Here is a 24,107-nt window from a genome sequence, read left to right as displayed (position 1 = left end):
CGCTTGTAAGGGAAGATATATATATATATATATATATATATATATATATATATATATATATATATATATATATATATATATATATATATATATCTGAGGGAAAACGAATGGCATAAAGACGGGTATTCTCCACAGAGGAAATGTCCCGGTAATTGGCTATTGCAAGATCAAGATCGTTCACACAAAATTGACTTGAAACAGATAGGTCTTCAGCTGTAGGAGTGGCACTGGCAATTTATATTCATCCCCTAAGAAGGATTTATTTAACAGAACAAATGTGATCGACCACGGCTCACATTATAAATCATACATTCACGGTTTATTTCCATCGCCGAGTTGTGTTACTGGAGCTTCCAATTCATGCCACTCCTAGATGATATAATCGAACAATATCTGAGGTATTTAGGCCTACCTGCCTAACCTCCCCTCTCACCTGGAGGTCGGATCATGTTTCCATCAGCGTCACTGGGTGGGACAGCCTGATGTGTACATTGTACACATCACTGGGGCGCTTGTTTGGCTATTCGAAACATTTCCGCCCTCTGCGTTTTTTTTACTCTGTTTGTTTCTCATTGGCTCAGTGGAACTTCATTCAACTTTGGTCGACCGTACGCCCCGCCTTCTCTACAATGCTCTCGCTCATTCCAAGTGCGGAGCTGCTGGAATATTTATCAACTATCTCGGGATACGGTCTATATATATATAATTATATATATATATTTCACCCCTCCGATCCGTAAGCATTTTTATATTCATATCTATCCACACTTCGTGTCAGTTCAATGATAAATGTGACTAGCAATGTATACCTTTCCTTTACGACACCCTTGACTGCTGCCATGTTTCACATGTCGTTATTAGCACTGAAACGCCGCTTTCGATAGAATTATTAATGAAACTTTAAACGACAGTTATCCCGTCCTCCTGTGAAACGTTTTTTTAAATCAGTTTCGGCTACTTTGTCTTGGGTGATTGTTATGCTCGGTGTTAAGTCAAACGTAGTGGTGCTACTGCTATCAATAGGCTTTCTCTCTGTGGGCTGAAGTTTGAAGTGCGGTGTTGGCAGCTCGTGATACAGACCTACAACTCTGCCTGGCGCCACACACACACACACCTGTGCTGGTCCTCAATGTTCTTCAGTTGTTGCTATTGGAGTAGGCTACTTGGTCCAACATTTAAGTGTGGTGTAAAAGGAAATGTGATTTTATTTTTTTATTGATCGTTATTAGTTACGTATCCCCATACACATACATACACGCATACATGCATACACATACACATACAAATACTACAACGGGCCATTTTTAAGGGATATAGCATAGTGAACAGAGGTTTTCACGGTATTCTCTTCCCTTCTGCACTGGGCGAGCACCGTCTATAGTTACCAATGGATTTGAGTGACAGCCTTGTGGTGGTGCTTACCTCTCCGTCACAGGTAGGGCCCACATCGTACAACGTTGCAAGTTCGATAGGTCATATTGAAAGATAGTGTTTTTTTTTTTTTATACATATAAATTAAAGATAGGCTTAGGATATCTGCATACTCACTAATTCAAAACCGAAAAAACATGTAATCCCTCTGACACACCCATTTCAAGCTGTCTAATACGTGGATCATCTGCTAAGCCTTTTTAGCCTATGTGCGGCAATGCAATAAAAAAAAGCACTGCTCTGTTTTGAAACCACAACTTGTTAATTTTCTATTAATACTGTCATGTTTGATGGCTTCAGATTTTCAAGCCTATAAACAAGCGAGTCTTCCACCCATCTTTGCTTGTGGTTTAGTCTCCATGGAAACTCCTGTTGGTGCGCTGGTGTTCCATGCCTGAGCTCGAGTGCAATAGAAAGCCCTTTTGAGAACGACAATGTCAAGAAAGAATATGCGGGCATGCAAATTTGTTTTTCTATTATCTCCATTTCTCAGGTCTCAGGCCAGTCTAATGCAGTATAGCCTGGCTTGCTTGGTGCAGATACCCTGAGGTCATAGGAGGGGAGAGCTAGCATACTGATCTATGGCTCTCCGTTAATGATGGTGTTCAGTGATGGATGTTTCAGAACCTGTTGTCTATTTACAGAGCCTCCTATTTTATTTTGTATATATTGGCACATCCTCGAGAGGATTTCATGTCATAATTCTACAGTGGAAGCTTTGCCAGAAGCTTTCACAGTTTCTGGAGATACAATCGATCCGTCTACTGCAATTAAATTTTGTGCCTGTAGGGCAGTACTGTAAGATATGAGATGTGCAGACAATAGGATTGTGTGTTTGTGTTGGCATGGGGCCATACTGTCCCTGCCTGGAACCTTACAGTCCCTCAGGCTATCGACAGTATTGTCTTGGAATCGTGGAAACTGCTAATCGACAGGAACTACTCCAATTAGAGTGTGTGTGTGTGTGTGTGTGTGTGTGTGTGTGTGTGTGTGTGTGTGTGTGTGTGTGTGTGTGTGTGTGTGTGTGTGTGTGTGTGTGTGTGTGTGTGTGTGTGTGTGTTATGTGGCTGTCAGCACATGTGTTGGTATAGCGCTGAACCTGGGAATATATTGTAATTCATCAGATTATATCATGCCGTACTGTACGAAGTGGCTGCTGGTCTGCAGCATCTGGACAGCAGCTTACAACATCTGATAAGCCTTTTAAAAGCACCGTTACCATAAGCTGTTTAAAAGGCGTTTATGGGATGGTTAACGACACGTTACAGGTTAGAGTGCTGGCTATGTGTCGACTCCAGGCTAGATGCCTAATGTCTTACTGGCTCCTCTCCACTGTATCTGGATAGTTTATGCTTTAACCGCTGAAAACACAATTCAAAGTAACATGAATTAATGTTGTCAAGCGCTGAGACTGTGGAAAGAGCTGTGAGAGGGAGAAACCCGTCTCCGCTAATTAAAGCTCTGTGAGGAGACAATCTGAAAAAAGCGAGACCACTTGTTGTGTCCAAGAGCGGCGTGTTCCTAGGAGGGGGGCTTTCAGTCCTATGCCAGCTTCAGATACCGTGGCGGAGAAATCTCTCCACCTTGCCAATTTCCTGAAACGTTAGATATTGGTGGCACAATGGGGGGAGAGATTGATTCACGGCACACATACCGATACTGTGGTATTTCGTTCACCTGATCAGCAGACTAAAATACCACCCGCGGATTAGGTAACATCAGTTGCCTTATTTGACATATTTTGACATTTTGTTCTCAACAATTGTTTTTTGAATCTCAGTAGACTACACTATCAACTGGGTCGTCATGGAGAAAGGAGAAATGGTGTTTGGATAGCCTCCATATAGTCGTATACAAGTCTATTTACTGTGTATGTCCATCCATTGAAACCACCTCAAGTCATTGTTATTCAGTTAAAGTAATGGGTAAAGATTGGAGTGGTTCTCTATGGAGGCACTGTGTAGGACTGGGGAGAAAAGTAGTATTACGATGCATCCTCAACGGTATTTCGGGAGCAGTCGTTAAATTGTAGTAACACAAATTGTAAACGTCTTTTTTTCTTTGGCCAGCGGTGCTGTGGTATGAGGATCGGGATAGCGTTCGGCCAGCCAAACACAGGTAGTCTCAGCCCCAAACTTGTTGGTTTCCTCATAGAATGCCCAACATTGCCGTGTCCCTTATCATGCAAATATGAACTTCTTTTTCTCTCACCTGCTTTGCAAACCCCTGTCTTTTGCATGACAATACGTCGCAAATGTAAATCTTAATTTTTTACAAATTTTCTAAATCCTTGGGAAAAACGAATACATTTGTAGGATTTATATTCCTATATACATGACATTTTACCATCTCCTTGTTCCTGATCTCACTGCTTAATAAGAAGAAAAATAACTAAACTAGTGCTGAAAAACACCATCCCTTCCTTATGTCATCCTAGCTTTTCTTCAACGTTGAAACCTGCATTCCTTTATTTTTTACGATGGCCTTGATGACTTTGACTAAGGCCAACATTTCCACCATTCCATCGTGGCATGTCCTTCATAAGGTGTAGCTCCATTAATGATTCACTCGCATGTTACATAAGAACCCCAAGCCGTCGCCACCTGACAGCCTTCTAGTCTTACACCCAAGGCTAGTGTTGGTGTCAGTGGCCGGGGCGATGCTACGGTGGTGGCTCGGGTCGGGGTAAGTAGGGCACGCTTGGGGAGATGTTCTGGGGAAGGCGGCAGGGTTCTGTCCCATTTTGAAGGGGGTATTTACAGTGAGCCATGTTAGTAGGCCTATTCCTGTTAAAGACAGCTCAACTCTCTTTGTCTGGGCCTCACCTACTTATTGGGATCAAGTGATCAACATGTCTCGCACGCTAGTAGTTTAGGTTTAACGGTTAAGAGAACAAAAATGTAGATGTCTTTTCTTAATCCTAATGCTTTTCCTTTTTATCTTATTTTCTGGAATTGGTGCACTTGTGTTAATGAAGGCTTGCAAATATTTGAGTATGGAAGAAAGGGTGTTTCATAAACTGGTACTCGGTAGTACCAGCCACTGTTTATTCAAGAGGATGTTATCAGTGGGGTATTTAGTGAGATATAAGATACGATGCTGGAACAATGTGTATGTTATGTTACCACATGTGCCTGTGGTTCAGGGTTGACAAGAGCACATAAACCTGAGAAGTGCATTGCATTTGTTTACACAGTGGTGACCTGACAGCGACAATCCTATGAACATTGTTACAACGAGTGCTCCGTTGTATATTTAGAAGTCGGTGTTGTTAATATTTTATAAAGATTTTACTACGAGGTAGAAATAAGAATAGACCTACAGTATGAGTTACAGTGCTCAAAAAGGGTTCAAACCTTGAAACCCTAATGTAGTATAAAGTACAGTAGTAAGAACCATAACCAAGGCTTGTCTTGCTTTTTAGGCTGCAATACTGATACAGTGGTGTGTTTTGTCTGTTACTACCCAGAGTGCCTCGTTGCCAGGGTTTTTCGACACAAAGTGCCGACCACATTCTTTCCTTTAGTGACTCACGTCCTGGGCATGTTACTGCCTTTAGTCAGACATCGGGGAACTAGCAAATTAACCCACACAAATGCATACACGTACGTAGACGTACACACACACACAAAACCCCCTGCCACCATACAAAGAAAGACAGAAACTCCCCCCCCCCTCCCCGACACACACACACAGGCAGACAGAGTAGTAAAACTAAATGTCACTAGTGGGCTAATTCTTGCACATGACCCTGAAGCATTGATGTTGGCGGAGGCATTATTCTTACTGTAATGGAGGGAGTGGCTCTGGAACACAAACAGCCAGACCCACATTTTGCAGCTCAACACATGCTCACCCAGCCTCCATCAGATCATGCTCAAACATGACATTTATGAAAACAAGGGGAAGGGTGGGATGGCTGTTGCACCACAGCTACTGGAAGTGCTTATGACGCATTTCTTACAAATTCTTTGACATTTGCGTTCTTGACGGAGTCCCCTCTTCTTCATCTTCATGTCTTTCAATGTGGTTGGAAGCTCCTGAGGATTGTCTCTTGCACAACGTAGTGCACTGATGTGTTGTTGGTTGTTGTTTGTCTGCAAAACAAAGAGAAGCTTCAGATAGAGAAACATCCAGATGCACAGCATCATGTGTGTACACATAATTAAAATGGAATATTCTTCTGATTTAATTTCTCTCTTATTTTATTTATACAATTTACTTGTATTTGTTCACTCTGATACTTATAATTATTGTGTAATTATCATTTAATGTCTACGAGGTGCCGAAGAAGCAGCTAAATTAAGCTTTGCACAGACTTTGTATGTCATACATGAAATAAAACTTGTTCTCAAACATGCCATCTTACTATGTTGGATGTTGGCTTGTTTGCTGGACAGAGGTCTTTCTAAAGGCCAGTCCTGTCCTTTTCTGTGCATAATGACTTTATCAATACAGTCTTTTACAGTTTTCTACAACGTACCACAACGTTGATGTCATGGGATCAAAGGGTAACCCTGCATCATGAACGTGTGCAAACACAACGTGTATAGAGAATCGCAACGCTACAACAATCTTATCAGCAGGGGATGTGTTATCTCTCATTCCTGTCACGAATCACGTGACTGTGATTCCAACGATGTGTAGTCTCCCACCATGCCTTTTGTATGTCTTGTATTTGATATATTTTGAGTGTAATAATGCTATTTTCCTGTGTTAAAACTAACTGTGTATATTTTTCCTTGTCTATAACCTTTGACCCTAGGACTTGTTGAGTTCTCCTTGAGGTCAGGGTGATGCCGCGGGCACTGCCCTCGTTGTGATCTTCGTCAGCGACCCCACAGGAAAACTGCAGACAAACAAAATGGCGACAACGTCGCCCACCCACAGTGACAGCAGCGGCTCGTCCAAACACGACGGCGAGCGCTCAAGTGCACAGGTAGGGTTTCCACGTATAAGAGATTAAGCGAAAAGTACCTTTTTAAGATCAGCCTTAATCGGTTCAAAGGCCACGATGGTCATAACCAAATGTGTACGTGCATATTTGTCTGTTTTAGCTTTAAGTAGGCTGTTTAAGTCTATTTTAAAGCTGATTATTTTGGAGTGGTTGGTTATACTTTTGTAGTCTGGCTTGGGTATTACATAATAAATGCCTGATATTTTTTTCTTAAGTTAGTTACCTAGTTTATAATTTGTCCCCTTAGGGAAATTATTTTTCCCAAGATGTTATTATGTTAATGTTTATTGACCCACATCATCATTTAGTGCAGTGTTTCCCCTACATGCATTTGCCGCTGCTGGATCATCAGCACTGCAAAAAAAAAAAAAAAAAAAAGATAGGTTTCTGCCAAGTTCAAGGCACATTTTTTACAATGATCTGGTCTTAGCAGATACCTTGACTCTGTTGGTTGTTTTGTCATATTTGGTTACCAGAAGTAACCACTTTAAGGGTTATTTTCCCAATTTTCTTCCGGGGCATGCCCCCGGACCTCCCTAGCGTTGCTAGGTTACTAACTCACAACACCACTGCTACAAAAAAATCGAGGGGAAACACTGTGTAGAGCATGTCAAAACACGAGATTCACCAGAAACCTGTCCCACTGCCTAAACGCTAGTTTTATTGTGTTTTGGTAAAAGTAAAAATCAAGATCGTAAAATGAAACCCTCTTTCCCCTGCCTGGACTCCACAGGACAGCTGGGAGATCGTGGAGGGCCTGAGGGGAGGGCCAGCTAACATCCAGGAGCCGGAGAGCCAGGAGGGCTACCTGCTGAAGAGAAGGAAATGGCCCATGAAAGGATGGCACAAGGTGAGGAATGTAACGCACCTAGCATCGCTGTGAGCAATGTGAGCTTTGTGGTTACACAAACCTAAAAAAAGGTGTTTATGTGACTGCTAGTGACAGGATGAGTGATAATCGTTGTTGATTCTCATGGCTCATGTTTGCACTCGTGAATATCAGCACACAAGGTGACGGTATTGAAGAACCACCCAAAGGCCCTTAACGGGCAAGCTGTACGACTTAAGGTGTCCAATTTCTAAAATGAACTGGGTAGAAGCTAGGTAGAAGCTATCACAGGCAGCATCGGCCCGTACTGTCTTGCAATAGCACTTTGTACCTCAAGTGGCGCTTGCCGTCAATGCCGGGTCCGGACTGACCTCAGTCCAACATGAGAGGGTGAAGTAGAAGTAGCAGTGCTGCCCAGAGGGCATATTCTAACCTCTTGGCAACCATTTTTTAGTACAATGACATCGGATCTCTTGAAGGAGAAAAAGTAGAGGAAGGAGGTGGGACAAAAGACCTTTGGGAGGGACTGTGCATTTCCTTGTTTGTTACGATAAGGGTGGACACTAGTCACCACAACTTCTGGTTATATGCCGCCCCCATTATTCAGAGGGCTAATTTGACAGCACCATAAAGGGATCTGTTTACATCATACATTGAGAGCAATCAGGCGTTTGTTTCCATACACATTCGTATTGAAAAACTTTATCTTTCCAGGTTTGCTCCAGTAATAAGTTTTCAATGATATTTTTTATTTTTATTTTTTTTTGTATTGGAATAATCTTTTAAAGTCGTTCTTCGTCAGATTGGTTCTAAATCAAACTCCTAAACTCCTAACTAACCCCAGAGTTTCTCATCCCTTCAACAGCTGAGAGGCGGTAGTGGTAGTTCCCCTTCTCGGCTAGCAGGCTCCTAGCTATCAGTGTTTAGTTGAAACCAGTGGTAGTTCCCCGTCTCGGCCAGCAGAGGGGGGATCAATGATAGTTTGTATGTATCGTGATTAATCTCACAAGTATTCATGTAAAAACATCTCATTGATGATATGTGGGATTGCTTTTCCTTGAACACCTAAACCCCACAGTGGAACCTAAATAACTATCATGTTTCATCCTAATGTGTTCCTTTGTGTAGCCATATATTTAAAAGGTTGCTTCAAAGAGGTACACAGAAATGTAGAGTGAGGCGTACAAAGCAACGCGTTGTTATGGCAACATAGCAACCAAAGCCAAATATTCTCTACTGTAGGATCACAACCACGAATCTAACCGGGAGTGGACCAAAACAGCCAAGTATGAGTTGGAGGCAAAACTGTGCTTTTGATTAATGCCCGGATTGTTCCCTTGTGTTCTCAGAGGTACTTTGTTCTGGAGAAAGGCATTCTGAAGTATTCAAAGCGGGAAGCGGATGTAGGTATTTCCCACGTGGGCTGCACATTATTCTAAACAATACACACAAAACGCAAAAATTCACTCAGTCACACGCGCATAAAAACATTAATTGTATATGTACGCACATGCATTCCAATGTAATAGACCTCACTCACTCACTATCCTATTCTCGTCCAGCTGAGGAAGGGAAAGCTGCACGGCTGCATCGACGCCGGTCTGTCCGTCATGACGATCAAGAAGAAGGCCATGTGCATCGATCTGGACACAGAGGACAACATCTATCACCTGAAGGTACACACACACACACACACACACACACACACACACACACACACACACACACACACACACACACACACACACACACATCCCTTTATATTACTTTGGATTAAGGCATCTGCTCAATGACAATCAGTCAATCCAATGAAATCATAGAAGGGATATATGTACATCCTTATGACTGGACGTGTGTGTGTATGGGCACGCCCAGGTCAAGTCCCCCGAGCTGTTCGAGGAGTGGGTGGGAAAGCTCCGCAACCACCGCGTGTTCCGTCAGAACGAGATTGCCATGTACCCCCACGAGAGGCACCTGTTCCACCCCCACACCTCGCCCTCGGCCTCCCTCAACGACTCCATGAGGAAGGTGATGAACAGCGCAACAGTATATTATGCTGGTCACAAAGCCATTCATTCACTTGATGTCTCTGCGGGTTACTTCCTCAGTGTTTGTCTTTCTTCTCTTTCTTTGCGCCATCTCTCTTTTACTGTTTCGCACATTCTCTATTTCTCACGAGAGAAAAGAGAGAATTTGTATTTGTTACTGTGTGTTTTGATGAGGTGTTCTTGATCTCTGTCTCAGTCTCTGTCTCTTTCTCTGTGTGTATGTGTCTCAGTCTCTGTCTCCCTCCATCTCTAAAATAACCAAAAGCATACTACGATATACATTGTTTGGTTGGAAATTGGAATAACTTAAGCTTTAGTAGCTCAGCAATAGGAACAGAGTCGTAGATGTAAGGTGTCACAAACATGAGCGTACAATAAAGTTGTGCAAACTAAACCTCCCCCCCTCCGCCCTCCCACCCAGAGGGCTACACTCACCAAGCAGGCGTCCGTTCACCAGGCAAAGCTCAGTGCCTGGCTCCACACCTCGGAGGACATGGAAAACTGCTGCAGAGGTCCGTGCTCTCTTCCCCTCTGTGAACATGACGCATGCCTACAGCATGTTATATGCATGAGGTTCAAATGTTCCAATGGTGGTGTCGTGTGTGTGTGTGTGTGTGTGTGTGTGTGTGTGTGTGTGTGTGTGTGTGTGTGTGTGTGTGTGTGTGATAGACTTGGAGGAATGTGGGTCCTACCTTTTGGAACTCAACCTGCTGCTGAAGAGCATGGAAGTCCTTCACCGCACGTACTCCGCCCCAGCCATAAGTGCACTACAGGTACACGCATGCACACACACATGCACACACACAATACAACAAACAAATAACAGATAATATAGCTCTGCTATATTATTGACCCAAGGCTTCGACGTACGACATCCCAAAGAAGGAGAAACGGCCGAGAAGATGGCGCTCCAAGAACAGCGGCAAGGAAGGCAAAACCTCCCTGCAGGTGAGTGGTACAACAGGTCCTCATTCAAACGCTCCCTTTCCCCCAGTGGTTTACCAGTTGTGAAAAGAGGGGATGGCACCTGAACGTGCGTCAGGGTTAACCAGTGGGGGATTGATTAGGGATGGGTAGATGATAATTGTGCTCACTTCCCCCCCCCCCCCCCCCCCCCCACACCTACAGGTCCCCAGCTGCATCTCCTCCAAAAACCCTCGCCTCCACGCCTCCAACCCCAACCTGTCCACCGCCGAGCCCGTCTCCCCCGACGCCTTCCCCGAGTCCCCGGACTCGCCTACCGACGCCAACCGGCTACAGGAGGACTTCTGCAGGCTGGCCAACAACAGTGAGTGCCTGCCACGGTTTGATTAGCTATGGCTAGATACCTGTTGGCCTTCATGGACCTATCTGTACTATTAAGGAAACCTGGTTCGGGCAGGGACGGGCCTACACAGATGACATGCAACCCTAATATCCAGCAAAAACGCAGATTTTGGATCAATCGGTTTACCTAGGTCCGGTAATCTAGCTTTCCCTCTGCGGGGAAACCGGCTTACGTTACCCGGGCGTCTTTGCTTGGAAAAAAAATCAGCTTTCCTGTGTGCATGTAAAAGGCATGCAAAACTCCCTCGCCTTGGTGCTCTCCTGTCTCTGCAGTCCACACCACGCTGAAGTCGGCCTTCAGCTCCCTGTCGATGGAAAGAGACCGTGTGAGGCACACCGTGGACCTGACAGCTCCTCAGTCGCAACAGGTTTTAGGCCTCAAGACTACCTACTCCGGGGTAAGCCAGTACCTTCTCAGGTTGTTATTACTCTGGGTGGGTCCCTTTTTAAACCAAAACCATATAATGCTGCCAATTGCAACTGCCGCTTTCATTCCAGTTACCAAGGTATAAAAATATCCTAAAATATATATTAAAAAAAAATACTATCACTAATAATATATTTTAAAAAAAATACCTTGACGTTCAAATCTGGAGTGCAATACATGGGAGTGGACAGGAAGGGATGTAAAGCACCTCAACCTTTTCAAATAAGCACACAGTTTGAAGCAGTGGATGGGTTTTATCTCAAGGAAGTCTGAACAAAAATGGATGGGTGTGGTGAAAAGCCTGTCACAGCGCAGGTTCTCACAGCCTTTTTGCTCATCCAATCAGGACTGCCCAGACACGTCCCGCCCCCTCGTCCACCAGGCTTCCAATGACAGCAAAACTTCCATCACGGATTCCATGTCCGAGTTCTTCGACGCCCATGAGTACTTCCTCTCGTCTTCTTCCTCTGAGAACGAGGTCAGATGTCATCCTCTTCATTAGTAGAATTTCTTGGAACATTCATGGTGATTTATTTTGGTCCGTCCACTAATCTTTTGAGTTCTATATAATATATCCAGCTAAATCCCCACTTCTAGGGCCTACTGAGATCTGGCTGCCTGCCGACAAATGTCCCCCCGATCTATGTTGTGGGGAAGCTTTGGATGTGAGGCATAGAGCTCAAACGCTGACCTTTCTGTGATTGATTCGCTTCCCTGCAGGCATCGGATGACGATTCCTACATCAGCGATGTCAGCGACAGTGTCTCCATGGATACCTACAGCAACGAGGGGGGCAACGAAAGGCAAACCTTAGGTGTGTGTGTGTGTGTGTGTGTGTGTGTGTTGAGTACGTCTTTAGGCCTCTTTGAGCAAGATGCCTAACATCCTACCTGCTTACAAATGGCATGTATTTGAATTCTCTGTTTGAATTCTCCGTACCAAACGTTGTCTCCGGGACTACCCTTCATACCTCTGTCGGGTTTCAGCGTTGTTATGGGTGTTACGCAATACATCCTCTAGAGGGCAGTAACTGTCGTGTCACAAATTACCGGCATCGACAATCTCAAACATGGCATCTGTAGAGGAGATGATTTAGCTTTGTGTCATTCGAAATCTGCAAAAAAAAAGGCGCAAAAAGTGTAGGCCTACGCGGCGGTGGCATGTGACACCCCTCACCAACCCGCAGATTATGTCCTCAAAATGTTGCGCCATTTTTAAATGACCAGTTATAGGCTAACTCATTGCAAAAGCCGGTGAACAATAAAATAAAAAGGTCAGGTATGTAGTATAATACAAGTATAAAACGTGAAACACAATGTATACATCTCAGATATTATACTACTCTCTATTTTCGCGAATGGTTGGATTTCTGACTCTATACTGCCGCCTCGAGTTCCGGTGGTATTGCTCCGGTTCTCCCGGAGCACTCCGGATTCGTAAGCTCAGAGGCGACGGACCCACTGACGGACCAAACACCTCCGGGACCGGATGAAAGGATTCCTATCTGTATTTACCGTAGGGTGTGAAAGGGCCTTAAGTGTCTGCTTAAAAGAAAGCTTCAGGCTTTTTCAACCTTGACCCTATTTCCCCATTATTTCGTGTAAAAGTGACTGGTGGATACAACACATTTGAAATTGGTCCAGTACTGAGCGAGAGGGCTTCAGCCATTGCAGCTCTTCCTGGCTGCAATGGAACTATCACAGTTTTCCCTTCCCAAACTCAGACTTGAAAGTTCCTCAGAAACGTGGACAAAGGTTGATAAACCGCTTAATTATAATGTTTGAGCAATATTATACGCAGAGCAGTTCTGTGTTCCGATATCCATACTTCCATGAGGTCACTTAAACGTAGTACACTATCCACACTCACTGATTTTCAAATGTCAGTGTTGTTCCCAATCGAATACTGCGTGGTGCAGTAACCGGAAATTACGATCGGGCCGCCGTGGCTCGTCACCCACCCGAAACATCCCTCTTCGAACGGTGAACCCTCTACGCCTAGCGGCTATGACTCAGCCGGGCTAAAATGACTCAGCCGGGCTCCGCCTCCTCCGCTACGTACCTCAGATGGCCGCCGCTGAGTACGAACAGTGTACATCGATCCACACTCAGTGGTTTGACCGTTTTGAGTACACCACCCGGGTCCTTTCAGTACACTTCTTTTTCGCCCCGATCTTAATTGGATCGCCCTACATACTCAACCTAGGCATAGGAAGTACGGGAAGAGTGGCTATTTGAACTCAGCAGTGCTTCCTGCTGCCGTGCCAGAGTTCTCCTGAGTGTGTGGTTATGGCCCGGTTTATTCTGTCTGCATTAATTACACAATGAAACACAGGTGTGCAGCCTCACCCAGCCCCGAGGTGTAATCAAGATGACTCTGGCCAGGTGAGGCTGCCTGAACCAGCCATCAACCACACACTAGCAACGTGCCATTTATGCCAAATTGAGGCGTTGCGGAGTAGCCTAACCTAAAATAAAAAGAAACAGCCCTCAAAACCCATTGTCCCCACGGCCCCCCAGTGTGACCCGCCAGCCTCCCCTCTCCCCCTCCCTCCTGGAGACCCATGTCCTGGGCCGCTGCCTCGGCTGGTGGAGACGTCGCTGGACATGGCCGTTGCGGGGGCGGTCTTGACGGGCTGGTTGAGGCTCTCAACCTCTTGGCTGAGGTGTTGGCTCCACAGAGGGGCCGCATCAGCCCGTGGTGGAGCACCCCTCCAGCAGGGCGACGGGGTATTTCCCCATCCCCCTCTTGGAGCACCGGGCCTTGGGCGGCGGTGCTGTCTGGAAGTGGCGTGGCCTGGCCTCGGCGGCGGAGGGCGGGGTCCAGGGGTTTCGCTGCAGGCGATGGCTGCGTTGCCTTGCCTGGAAATTGAGGATCGTTGCCCTACTGTCATTTCAATCTCAATCCAAAATATTTTAGATAATCTAAAATGCAGCACAACATACTATTGTGGGCACTCCTCTCTCCAGCTCTCACCGTTCTCTTGCTGACTCTCGGTGGACCAGCATTCGAGGCATAACCACTGGGAGCGAGACTTCTCCTTGAGCGCTACATTGTTGTCCCACACCAAACAGCATTGTTGTGATTTTTACGTAGGGATCCTTACCAGAATGGTGTTAGTCACTTCTAATAATAATCTCAGTTTTTTTCAGTGGAAAAAGAAAGCACCTAAAGAGGAAGTGAAATGACGGGGAGCTGTTGCCCCTTCATTTGCGGCAGAACACTGGCTGCAAGGGCTGAAGCTCAATGCTGGGCCAATTTCCAAGGATTTGTTTCGAGTATAGCCACTTTGACCAAGAATGAAAATAGGGTCAAGATGGAAAAATCCCAAAGTTATCCTTTAATGACTATATAGTAACACGGATTGTGTGTGTCTGCGTGTGTCCGTTCGCATTCAACTTGTAGTCATTTTTTAAGGCATCAAGATGTTGACATGATGACATTTATATGACTGATTATATGATTAACATGGAAACATTAACAAAGCAAACTACAAATACATCATTTTTTTGTAATCATGATCCTCCCAAACTGACCTTGGTCGTCCCCGCCCTCAGACGGCGTCTACTCTTCCTCGGAGCCCCTGGTGCGTCGCCGCTCCACGCTGCCGTCGCCCAGCCCGGGCTGCGGCGGCGTGAGCGTGTGGAACATCCTGCGCAACAACATCGGCAAGGACCTGTCCAAGGTGGCCATGCCCGTGCAGCTCAACGAGCCAATCAACACGCTGCAGCGGCTCTGTGAGGAGCTGGAGTACAGCGAGCTGCTGGACACGGCCAGCCACACCCAGGACCCCCACCAGCGCATGGTACGCTCCTTAGGCAGGCCTTTCACTTCTTATTCCCTCTTTTCTTCTTAGAACACGTTATTATTATTATTATTATTGTTATTATTTTTATTATTATACACATTCGATTTTTGTCAACACAATTTTTCAGAGGAAAACCAAACCGTTAAACAGCTTGTTTGAGAGGAAATGGGATATCGTGGTTTACTTTGTGATTATATGGACTGATCCGGATCCTGATGATCCTTGCTCAGACCTCGTCTTGAATGTGCAACCATTCAGGATAAGATATTAATATGTAATGCCCTCTATTGTCCTTTTGGGCGACAAGTTAAAGTCAGCCAAACGGCTGGCTACACCCCCACAACCACACCTGATGTGATAATTCAGTTTGATTGTCATGTCCGTAGCAATAGCAATGTCAGTCTAGTTGGCTGCAGCATTGAGGGGGATTGATGTGTACTTTATGATCACTCCATTTCAGAGGAAAACTCGCAAACATGACCAATCCAAAGCTTGTTCCATACCCAGATCCCAACCTCTGCGTTGAGGGATTGAATGTACGAGTGGAAACACTAGCTGACCCCATTCACGCCACCAGACGAGGCTCACCAGCAGGCCTCCCGCTTGTCTCCATGCAGGTTTACGTGGCTACGTTTGCGGTGTCTGCTTACGCGTCCAGCTACCACCGGGCGGGCAGCAAGCCCTTCAACCCCGTTCTGGGAGAGACCTACGAGTGCTCCAGGACCGACAAGGGCTTCCGCTTCATCGCTGAGCAGGTAGAGACTGGGACAGAGACCGGGACACACTCTGGGATGACTCGTCGTTTGGTCATTTATCTTGCATTTACATTTCGACCCTCATCTCATCTTCTGAAAGAACCGATCTCCATAATGTACTGTCCAATTGAGACTCTTTGATTATTTTCATTTCCATTTCCTTTCCTTTGTTCTTTTAACGGAAATACATCTGCATATTAAAATCCAAATAAATCATGAATAAACATAAATAACATGAATATTACACTTTCCCACCCCTCTGTTGGGCAGGTGAGTCATCACCCACCTGTTTCCGCGTGTCACTGCGACTCAAAGAACTTCACCTTTAGCCAAGGTGAGCGAGTGAAATCAGTTTGTCTGGGACATGAACCCCCACCCACCCACCAACTCCTGAGCGTGCGTGTGCGTGTGCGTTTGTGGCTTCATTTGTGGCTGTGCTCCGATAAACCATTTTCTCTCTTTGTATTTCTTTCTCATGTAGATATGCGCTGGAAGAACAAGTTCTGGGGGAAATCCATGGAGATAGTTCCCATGGGAACCACACATGTCACCCTACCTGCGTAGGTCTACTCTGCTCACTGTGAACTATTAGCATCTCATTTCACGCTACTCTGCATATGGTCCACGTCGAACTGACACAAGTTCGCCTCACGAGCCCTAAACTTGTGTGTGTGTGTGTGTGTGTGTGTGCGTGTGTGTGTGTGTGTGTGTGTTTCTTCATGTATTTATCTTTCTGTGCCGTGTCTTTCTGTACTTTTAAATGTGTGTGTGTGTGTGTGTGTCTTTCTGTGTGTGTGACTGTGTTTGTGTCTTTCTGAGTGTGTGTGTGTGTGTGTGTGTGTGTGTCTTTCCGTGTGGGTGTGTGTGTCTCTTTCTGTGTGGGTGTGTGTGCGAGTGTGTCTTTCTGTGTGGATGTGTGTGTGTCTGTACGTGTTTGGGTGTGTGTGTGTCTGTACGTGTGTGTGTGTTTGTGCGTGTGTCTGTGTCCTAGGTTTGGGGACCACTACGAGTGGAACAAAGTGACCTCCTGCATCCACAACATCCTGAGCGGTCAGCGGTGGATCGAGCACTACGGGGAGATGACCGTACGCAACCTCAACAGCGACGGCTGCCAGTGCAAAGTCACCTTCGTCAAGGTCCGGAAACGCTGGCCTTCTGCTCCTTATTCCTGCACTATCCTATTCACCATCCAAGAGAATACCGACACATTTTCACCTGAATGAACTGAACTTTCTCTGTCTTTTTCTGAAACCTTTTATAGCATACAAGCGATACAGCAAAGCGCACACAGATTATTTTCTGCACTATTTCCACAGCTGCATTTGTTTGGTTGTGAAGACCGCTTGCGCAATGGCGCCACTGATGTGATTATCTTTCCATCAGTACAATGGCAGAGAGTTTACCCTTCCCGTCACATGAAGACTGCCAACAGGCACGGCTGGGAAGCATTAACATTTGGCATGATCCAATTAAATCATGGAGGATTCAAATCACATTCTTGCAATGCTAAGTTCTGCTTATAAGCAGAACTTATGTATGTGTTTGTATATACTTTCTTGATCTTTGAAGTAAGAACCTATTGGTTTAATAATCCCCAAAAACTTTGTGTCTGCATTGCGTGCATCCTGACCAAGCCCAAAATGTCTCTCTAAAGTACAACAGCGCCTCCTTGTGGCTAGATGAGCAATACATTTCCCAGAGCCATTATCTTCATGCTATCACATTATGATAATGTTTTACACGATCCCTTTTCAATACCAACTCCTTGCTTGTACGTTCTACCTCTGACACCCAGATGATGATTCCTCCCTGACTTGCAGGCAAAGTCGTGGAGCTCGACCGTGAACGAGATCGAAGGCGTGGTGACGGACGCGGATGGGAGGGTTGTACACTCCATATTTGGCAAGTGGCATGACAGCCTCTACCAAGGGGACCCGCCCATGTCCACTTGCATCTGGAGAGCAAGTAAGTCACACTCAGAAATAATATTTATAGTCCAAAACCATCTTAATTTAAAACAGATTATTTCATTGTGTGTGTGTGTGTGTGTGTGTGTGTGTGCGTGTGCGTGCAGACCCCATGCCCCTGGCCCACGAGCAGTACTACGGCTTCACCAAGTTTGCGGTGGAGCTGAACGAGCTGGCCCCCGACCTGAGGGCCCTCCTGCCCCCCACGGACACCCGCTTCAGGCCTGACCAGAGGTATGAGCCCCATAACCCCCCCCCCCACCTCACACACACTATCCCCTCGCCGTGTATCCCTGGGACCGTAGAGTATACTTGACATAGAATAATTGAAATATAGAACAACATCTTTATAATTATACAATACATACAAACGTTAAAATCAATCAACAGAAATATAAAATCGGACCGGGTCAGCCGGGGGTAGCAGGGATATTAAAGAGGAAAGGAAAGTGCTAGAAGCGAATCCGAGAGAGGGGAAGTTTATATTGTGGGAATGATGACGATTTTTATAGCGTGGATAATTAGTGCTGACGCGGTGCACTTTCTAATGATCACCTCCATTTTCTCTGTTTCTATCTGTGTCTCTGAACCTCTCTCTCGCTCTCTTCTCTGTCTGTCTGTCTCTCTCCGTCTCTCTTTCTACGTCTCTCTCTATCTCTCTCTCCCCGTAGGATGTTGGAGGAGGGTAACGTGGATGGTGCTGAGGAACAGAAGCAGCGCCTGGAGCAGCTGCAGCGAGAGAGGAGACAGGTTCTGCAGGACAACAACTTGACTCACAAGCCACGCTTCTTCAGGTATGTAACCCTTTTGGTGAAAAGCTGCACAAATGTAAACTGACTCCGCCAGATGGATTGATTCGCGTTTGCTCAGCATATCCGTCTGGGAACCTTCCATCCAAGAACTTTTGGGAAGGGACGAAAATACTGGTTAGCTGATTGGATAAACCATCTGTTGGTGATAGACGGCCCAAATCAACCAATCAGATCAACGGAAGCCGCCATGTTGTTTAGACTGAACAGTCGCTTCTCGTTGCGTCCCACTTAAACCCGCCTCAAAACCTATGCTGATTTGCTGTTCGTTTGGCGAATTGCTCCAAATTTTCTCCATCGCAGGTTACCAGAAAGATCTACGAGTTAATACAATGGAGCACACGAGATCAGGATGTTCTCACGAGGCTCGCAAAAATGTACTATTTTCCACATGTGGTTACCTCTGCTGGTCGTGCACCTGCACGACCACCACATGCACATGTACGTCTTGCTCAGTGTTAAGGGAAGCTTAAGCAATGCATTCAGATCCTCCACTCTTCTACCAAATGATGCATCTCGGTAAACAAACACAGATTGATAGTTATCTGTCTGTGAATTCCCACATACGAAACACTGACATTTGCCTCAAAAGAGAAAAAGATTAAAAAAATAGTACTTTTTTGGGGGGCTATTTCTGCAAAATGTAAAACTTGGATACATAAAGATTAATGTATTTCACAATTATATTTGTAGTGTAGGGATCCTTACCATAATGTTGTTAGTCACTTGTTATAATAATCTGAGCTTGTTTGTGGCAAAAACCAGCACTTGAAGAGGAAGTGAAATTACCGGGAGCTGTTGAAATATCACTGCACATTCATTCAAAAGTATATGACCGGCTGGACAGTTAAGCCATTGGGAAAGTTCTGCAAACTATTTTCGCAACATGTTGTTGTGCGGCGTACATGCCATGAGTCTGTTTTGTATATTTGGGTGTCAAGCAACTATCTTGCGAGACAACCTATTGTTTTCGTACGAATTCTTCTTCTTATTATTATTATTATTATTATTTACCTGACATGGGAGTCAATGGCAGCCCATAGAACCGCTTGGCGAAAAGTTGTGAAATTTGGCACACTTGTTCAAGACAGCCCCATTAGCCCATTAAGCCAATCTCAGGTCGCTAGCCCAACAGCTCTAGCGCCACCAACAGGTCAAAGTTGGACATGCATTCATGTTCATAACTTTCGACCCATTTGACCAATTTTCACAAACCAAGTATCATTGGAATCCTTGAACCAAGCCCAGTTCAACACACCCTATGACGTCATTGCCCCATGACGTATATTTCCGCCATCTTGGTTTATGTCAAAAACCTTCAAAATGCTACTTCTATCACAAATCTTGTCCAATCATCTCGAAACTTGGCAGACATGATCTTCTGGCCATGCTTGATAAAAAAAAATGTCAAAACCGTTTGCCCGCTACAGCCAATCAAGTTTGGCGGCAAAGCCGCCAAGCCGGAAGTAAGCCCATATCTCAACAGCCCTTTGACATATCATAACCAACCTAGGTACATAGACCCATTACCCCATAAAGCTGACAATGAATGAATTTGGTGACATTTGACCTGTAGGGAGCGCTGTTATTAATGTCGATGTGTTTTGACTCCTCTCACTTCACATGAGTATATTTAAAACTTATTTTCAATGTCGGGTGATACTATCAGACCTCTTCGTATCGGTAGTATATTATTTATTGCAGAAATATCCGCGACAGCCAACGATATTCAACCGTGAAGCCGCCAAACCGGAAACACGCCTATATCTCAGCAGCCCTTTGACATATCAAAACCAGACTTGATACATAGACCCATGACCCCATCATGGGGACACTCAGTGAATTTGGTGACCATTGACCTCTAGGGGGCGCTATAATTAATGAGGACGTGTTTTAACTCCTCTCTCTTCACATGAGTACATTTCAAACTTATGTTCAATGTTTGATGATACTGTCAGACCTCCCCATGTAGCTTATAAATTATTTCTCATGGCAACATCAGAACTTGGCCACCATGTTGAAAGTTGTCAAAATCAGTTGTAAATTTCCACAGGCCACAAATTATGTCCAATCTTCATGAAACTTGGCATATATTATCTTCAGACCAAGTTGAACAAATGTGTTAAACAGCTTTCTCAAATTCAAAACCGTTTGGCCGTGAGAGCCAATCAAACTTGACGGCGCTCATTAATTGGTAGGCCCTGCACTCGTGTGGCGACATGCGGTACTTAATGTATAATCCAAGAATGACTATATTTACCATTCCGCCCACCTACAATATAAACTGCAATTCCCACTGGATTAGATGCTTCCCACTGGAATAGATGTTTCACGAACCACCTCCAGAACGGATGCTTGGTTACATTGTGTCTCTTTTAGGGATATTGTTCCGAATACCCCTATGTATTTGTGACATTTGTTCTGTCAGGCAGACTGTATTGCGCCCTTACCTCTAGGTGGGGTCCTTTTCCCATTTGGTAAAATAACACTCATCCCACCGGCTGTCGGTATTGCCGATTACCGAGACAGTCGTCATGTTGCCCCCTTACCGATTACGTCCGTCCGGCAGAATTAGCTTACCGAGTCCCATTACGCTTGACACCCACATTGCTGCTCGCAGCTATATTAGTAGTTGATGTTGCTTCAATTCAAGAGAAAGCTGACTCATTTCTTTGTGGTTTTCTGCTTACAAGGATTTTTTCGTGGTAACAGATTCGGAAAAGATTCTCAAACAAACCACACTCGCACCTGCACTCACATCCTCACATGCCTCCTCATTTCCCCGAGAACGTATAATATGACACATGTGGTCTACTTCAGTTTGAAGTGCTAAAGACAGGTGTTAGGCCTACTTAGTGAGCGGACAAAAAATATATATTTATTACTTTAGGTTGCCTTCGATTTTAAAAACGATGTCAATAGTAAAAAACAACAACAACATTGAATTATGTCTCGGGTAGAAAGTCGTAGAGAAACAAATGCATTGTTATCGCATGTGTGTCAGCCACACATGCCCTGGTACGGCAGGATGTGGGCTTACGATGTACCACACCGTAATAATGCAGGGTATTTCCACCTTACTCTATCATTCACAGAAAGTCAAAGGACGACACTTGGGTGACCGACAACACGTACTGGGAGCAGCGGCGGGACCCTGGCTTCTCCAAGATGGACTTTGCCCCTCTGTGGTGATGAGAGGGGAGGGGAGGGGGGGGGGGGCTGGCTTCTGTCCTTCTCGTGCCCCATGCGTGGGCATCTCCGTCCTCCCGCTGCAACACTGAGGAGAAAGGACGCCACGGACCAGTTGACCTGCTCCTGGAGGATGCCGACCTGGAGGATGCCGACTCACCATGACTCTCCTGGAGTCATGGTGACCGTAACCAATTATGGATTTCCTACTTCCTGTTTTTTTTTTTCTTTTTCTCTCTCTTCTGGACCAAAACTGAACAGGATGGTGACGGCTGCTTCATATTTCACTCTCGCACTGCTGTTTTAAATTATGTTGATCAAGAACTTTAGGGTACGGTTGATCACCCTATTTCATTTTTTTTTTTCCACCTCATCGGAAGGTGTATTCTGATTTGACAAGTGAGCTATTAGTGTTGCTAATGCATATAATGCATAGTCCTATTTAATCTATACACACACACCCATATCACAATCGTGCCTTTTTAAGATAATGCTGTTCTCAAACAACTGCTGTAGCAGTTATATACGCAGATACACACACACACACACACACACACACACACACACACACACACACACACACACCACTAACACACTTATGATTGCCATTTGAGGCAGACTACTTGATGATATTATCAAATCAGATTTCCAGATTCATTCTGTTTGGTGGAAAACAAAATGTTTGATGGGCCTCAAAGGTGAAACTTGGATTTGTTCATCCTATTGGTGTTGGGACTACATGAACTCAAACTACAACCATAATGCTGCCTTCTCGCCATCAGTCATTACCTTAGTAATAGTGTTCCGCAGTTGAGGGGGAAAATAATGCAATAATACTTTGTCTGAAGGGAATAAAATGTTAAAGGGTTGAACAAACAGTTGTGCCTTGTTTTGAGTAGGATACAAAGAGCATATCCATATATGCCCATTCCCTATTGTAGCACTATTGAATAAGTAACCTTGAATCAATAATAATGTAGTGAATAGTGAATTCATTGCGAAGTCAACATTTGCAAAGCAGTCTTCCTACATGAGTTTTCATTCGTAAGCAAGTTATAAATTATGAATAAGATAATGAGGAAATGATTTATACGATTTAGAAAGCAACAAATAATTCATAATTTGTTAATGCTTTATAAACACTTAATAATAATGCCATTCATGAATAGTTCAGGTTTAATCTATAACTGTATTTTGTGTTGCCTCATCTCAAGTGATGACTATACATGGCCTACTACTTATTACTTGGTACCAATGCAATGATGCCAGAGGAATTTCCGTTCATATAAATTCATCATTTATTAAATGCTTAGTAAGGCCTTCATAGTCATCACTTGAGATGAGCTCACGCAAACGACCAACCAGTGAAACCACTGGCTCGTTGACAACAACGACACAGCAATGTAATTAACTGACATTGTTTTGGGTGAGGAGCTCTAGGAAAAGGGGAGGAGTTATGATGAAACGTAATGTGAATCACCTGTGATATACTGGTATCCGGATAGGTGTGACTCAGAGTGGTAAGTGTTCAACTTGTTATTTATTCAGAACTCGGAACAAGGTTACAAGGTAAACGGACCTGCATTCTTGTGGTGCTTCATGAAGCATCTGCCATATGCCAGGTAAAAATGTAAAATATTTTTTAATAAAGCGACAGTTTAAGATTGGAAGAAATGTTGAATAGCTTAAATAAAATGAAAAAGTTTGAAGTCCACTTGGAGTAAACAATTTAGACATTTACACCATTTAAAAGAATTCTAATAGTTGGAAAATATATATTCTAACAACATGGCTGCAATGATCAAGTTCGAATACATTTTAGATAAAATATAGAATAGCTGAACTGTAGTGATTGGTTAGGAGTCAGAACTAATTAGCATATGTATGAGAATTTGCAGATGTGCAGAAGACTCATTTCATGTCATCGACGACCTCCAGGAGGGAACGCCTCAAACGGTCATTGCTCAAGAAGCTGGTTGTTCACAGAGTGCTCGTCTGAATCACTTTTAAAATTGAATTATGCAAATTAATTAACTTTTCCACAATCTTATAATATTGGCATGCACTTGTATGTGGAAACAGTGCCATTACAATTGCAGTGCATTATGGAGGGGTCTGGGATCTGAGAAAAATGATTTAGAGCTAAATCTGAAACAAGTGACGCATGTTTTTGAGCAGTAAAGTTTATAAATAAAACGTTTGGTCCTAACAAAGGATTTATTAACTTACAATTTACTATTGGTTTACATAAGGAATTCACTATTTACAATTCCTTGGTAATGGTTCAACGTTGCAGTTAATCTAAAGGGCCATGCAACCCATGTGCAATGGCATAAGTTGCAGGGCTTTACCTTTTCTTTTGAAAAAAACCCATCACCACTCTCACACTCTTTCACACTTCGCACTTTTTACTACCGTCATTTAATGAGATATGTGGTGGGAACATTTGAGTTCACTCAAATGTCGGTCTGGTAGGGCAAACTGAAAAAGGGGAACTTCCAATTTCGTCGTATACTATGCGATGAATTAGGATGGCTCGGACGGACTAAGGAGGGGGCGTG

The 24,107-nt window shown here is 44.4% G+C and overlaps 1 protein-coding gene across 2 annotated transcripts; it reads left to right on the top strand.

Moving 5' to 3' along the window:
• The first annotated feature begins 608 nt into the window (after positions 1-608).
• On the top strand, positions 609-22,424 carry LOC115535703 (oxysterol-binding protein-related protein 3). Of its 2 annotated transcripts, none has more exons than XM_030347119.1 (22): positions 609-736; positions 6,197-6,370; positions 7,122-7,238; positions 8,567-8,620; positions 8,780-8,893; positions 9,093-9,245; positions 9,687-9,777; positions 9,935-10,038; positions 10,124-10,213; positions 10,394-10,553; positions 10,865-10,989; positions 11,365-11,496; positions 11,739-11,832; positions 14,576-14,823; positions 15,444-15,581; positions 15,852-15,915; positions 16,063-16,141; positions 16,573-16,717; positions 17,402-17,546; positions 17,656-17,782; positions 18,220-18,342; positions 21,453-22,424. In XM_030347119.1, exons 2-22 carry the CDS (start codon positions 6,296-6,298, stop codon positions 21,547-21,549), a joined length of 2,475 nt encoding a protein of 824 aa, XP_030202979.1. In that variant the 5' UTR covers positions 609-736; positions 6,197-6,295; the 3' UTR covers positions 21,550-22,424. The 2 variants fall into 2 exon arrangements, with proteins under 2 accessions (XP_030202979.1, XP_030202980.1); XM_030347120.1 differs by lacking the exon at positions 609-736 and adding an exon at positions 4,015-4,116.
• Positions 22,425-24,107: the final 1,683 nt, after the last annotated feature.

This window comes from Gadus morhua, chromosome 22 (genome assembly GCF_902167405.1).
Source record: "Gadus morhua chromosome 22, gadMor3.0, whole genome shotgun sequence".
Classification (NCBI taxonomy): Eukaryota; Metazoa; Chordata; class Actinopteri; order Gadiformes; family Gadidae; genus Gadus; species Gadus morhua.
Note: the sequence above shows the minus strand (reverse complement) of the source record. Positions and strands in the feature narration are given on the sequence as shown.

Excerpts from the sequence above, each read along its gene's own strand:
- LOC115535703 (XM_030347119.1), top strand. The coding sequence starts at position 6,296 with ATGGCGACAACGTCGCCCACCCACAGTGACAGCAGCGGCTCGTCCAAA. Across the intron at positions 10,214-10,393 it reads AAGGCAAAACCTCCCTGCAG|GTCCCCAGCTGCATCTCCTC; the intron begins GTGAGTGGTACA and ends CCACACCTACAG. Across the intron at positions 18,343-21,452 it reads CACAAGCCACGCTTCTTCAG|AAAGTCAAAGGACGACACTT; the intron begins GTATGTAACCCT and ends TATCATTCACAG.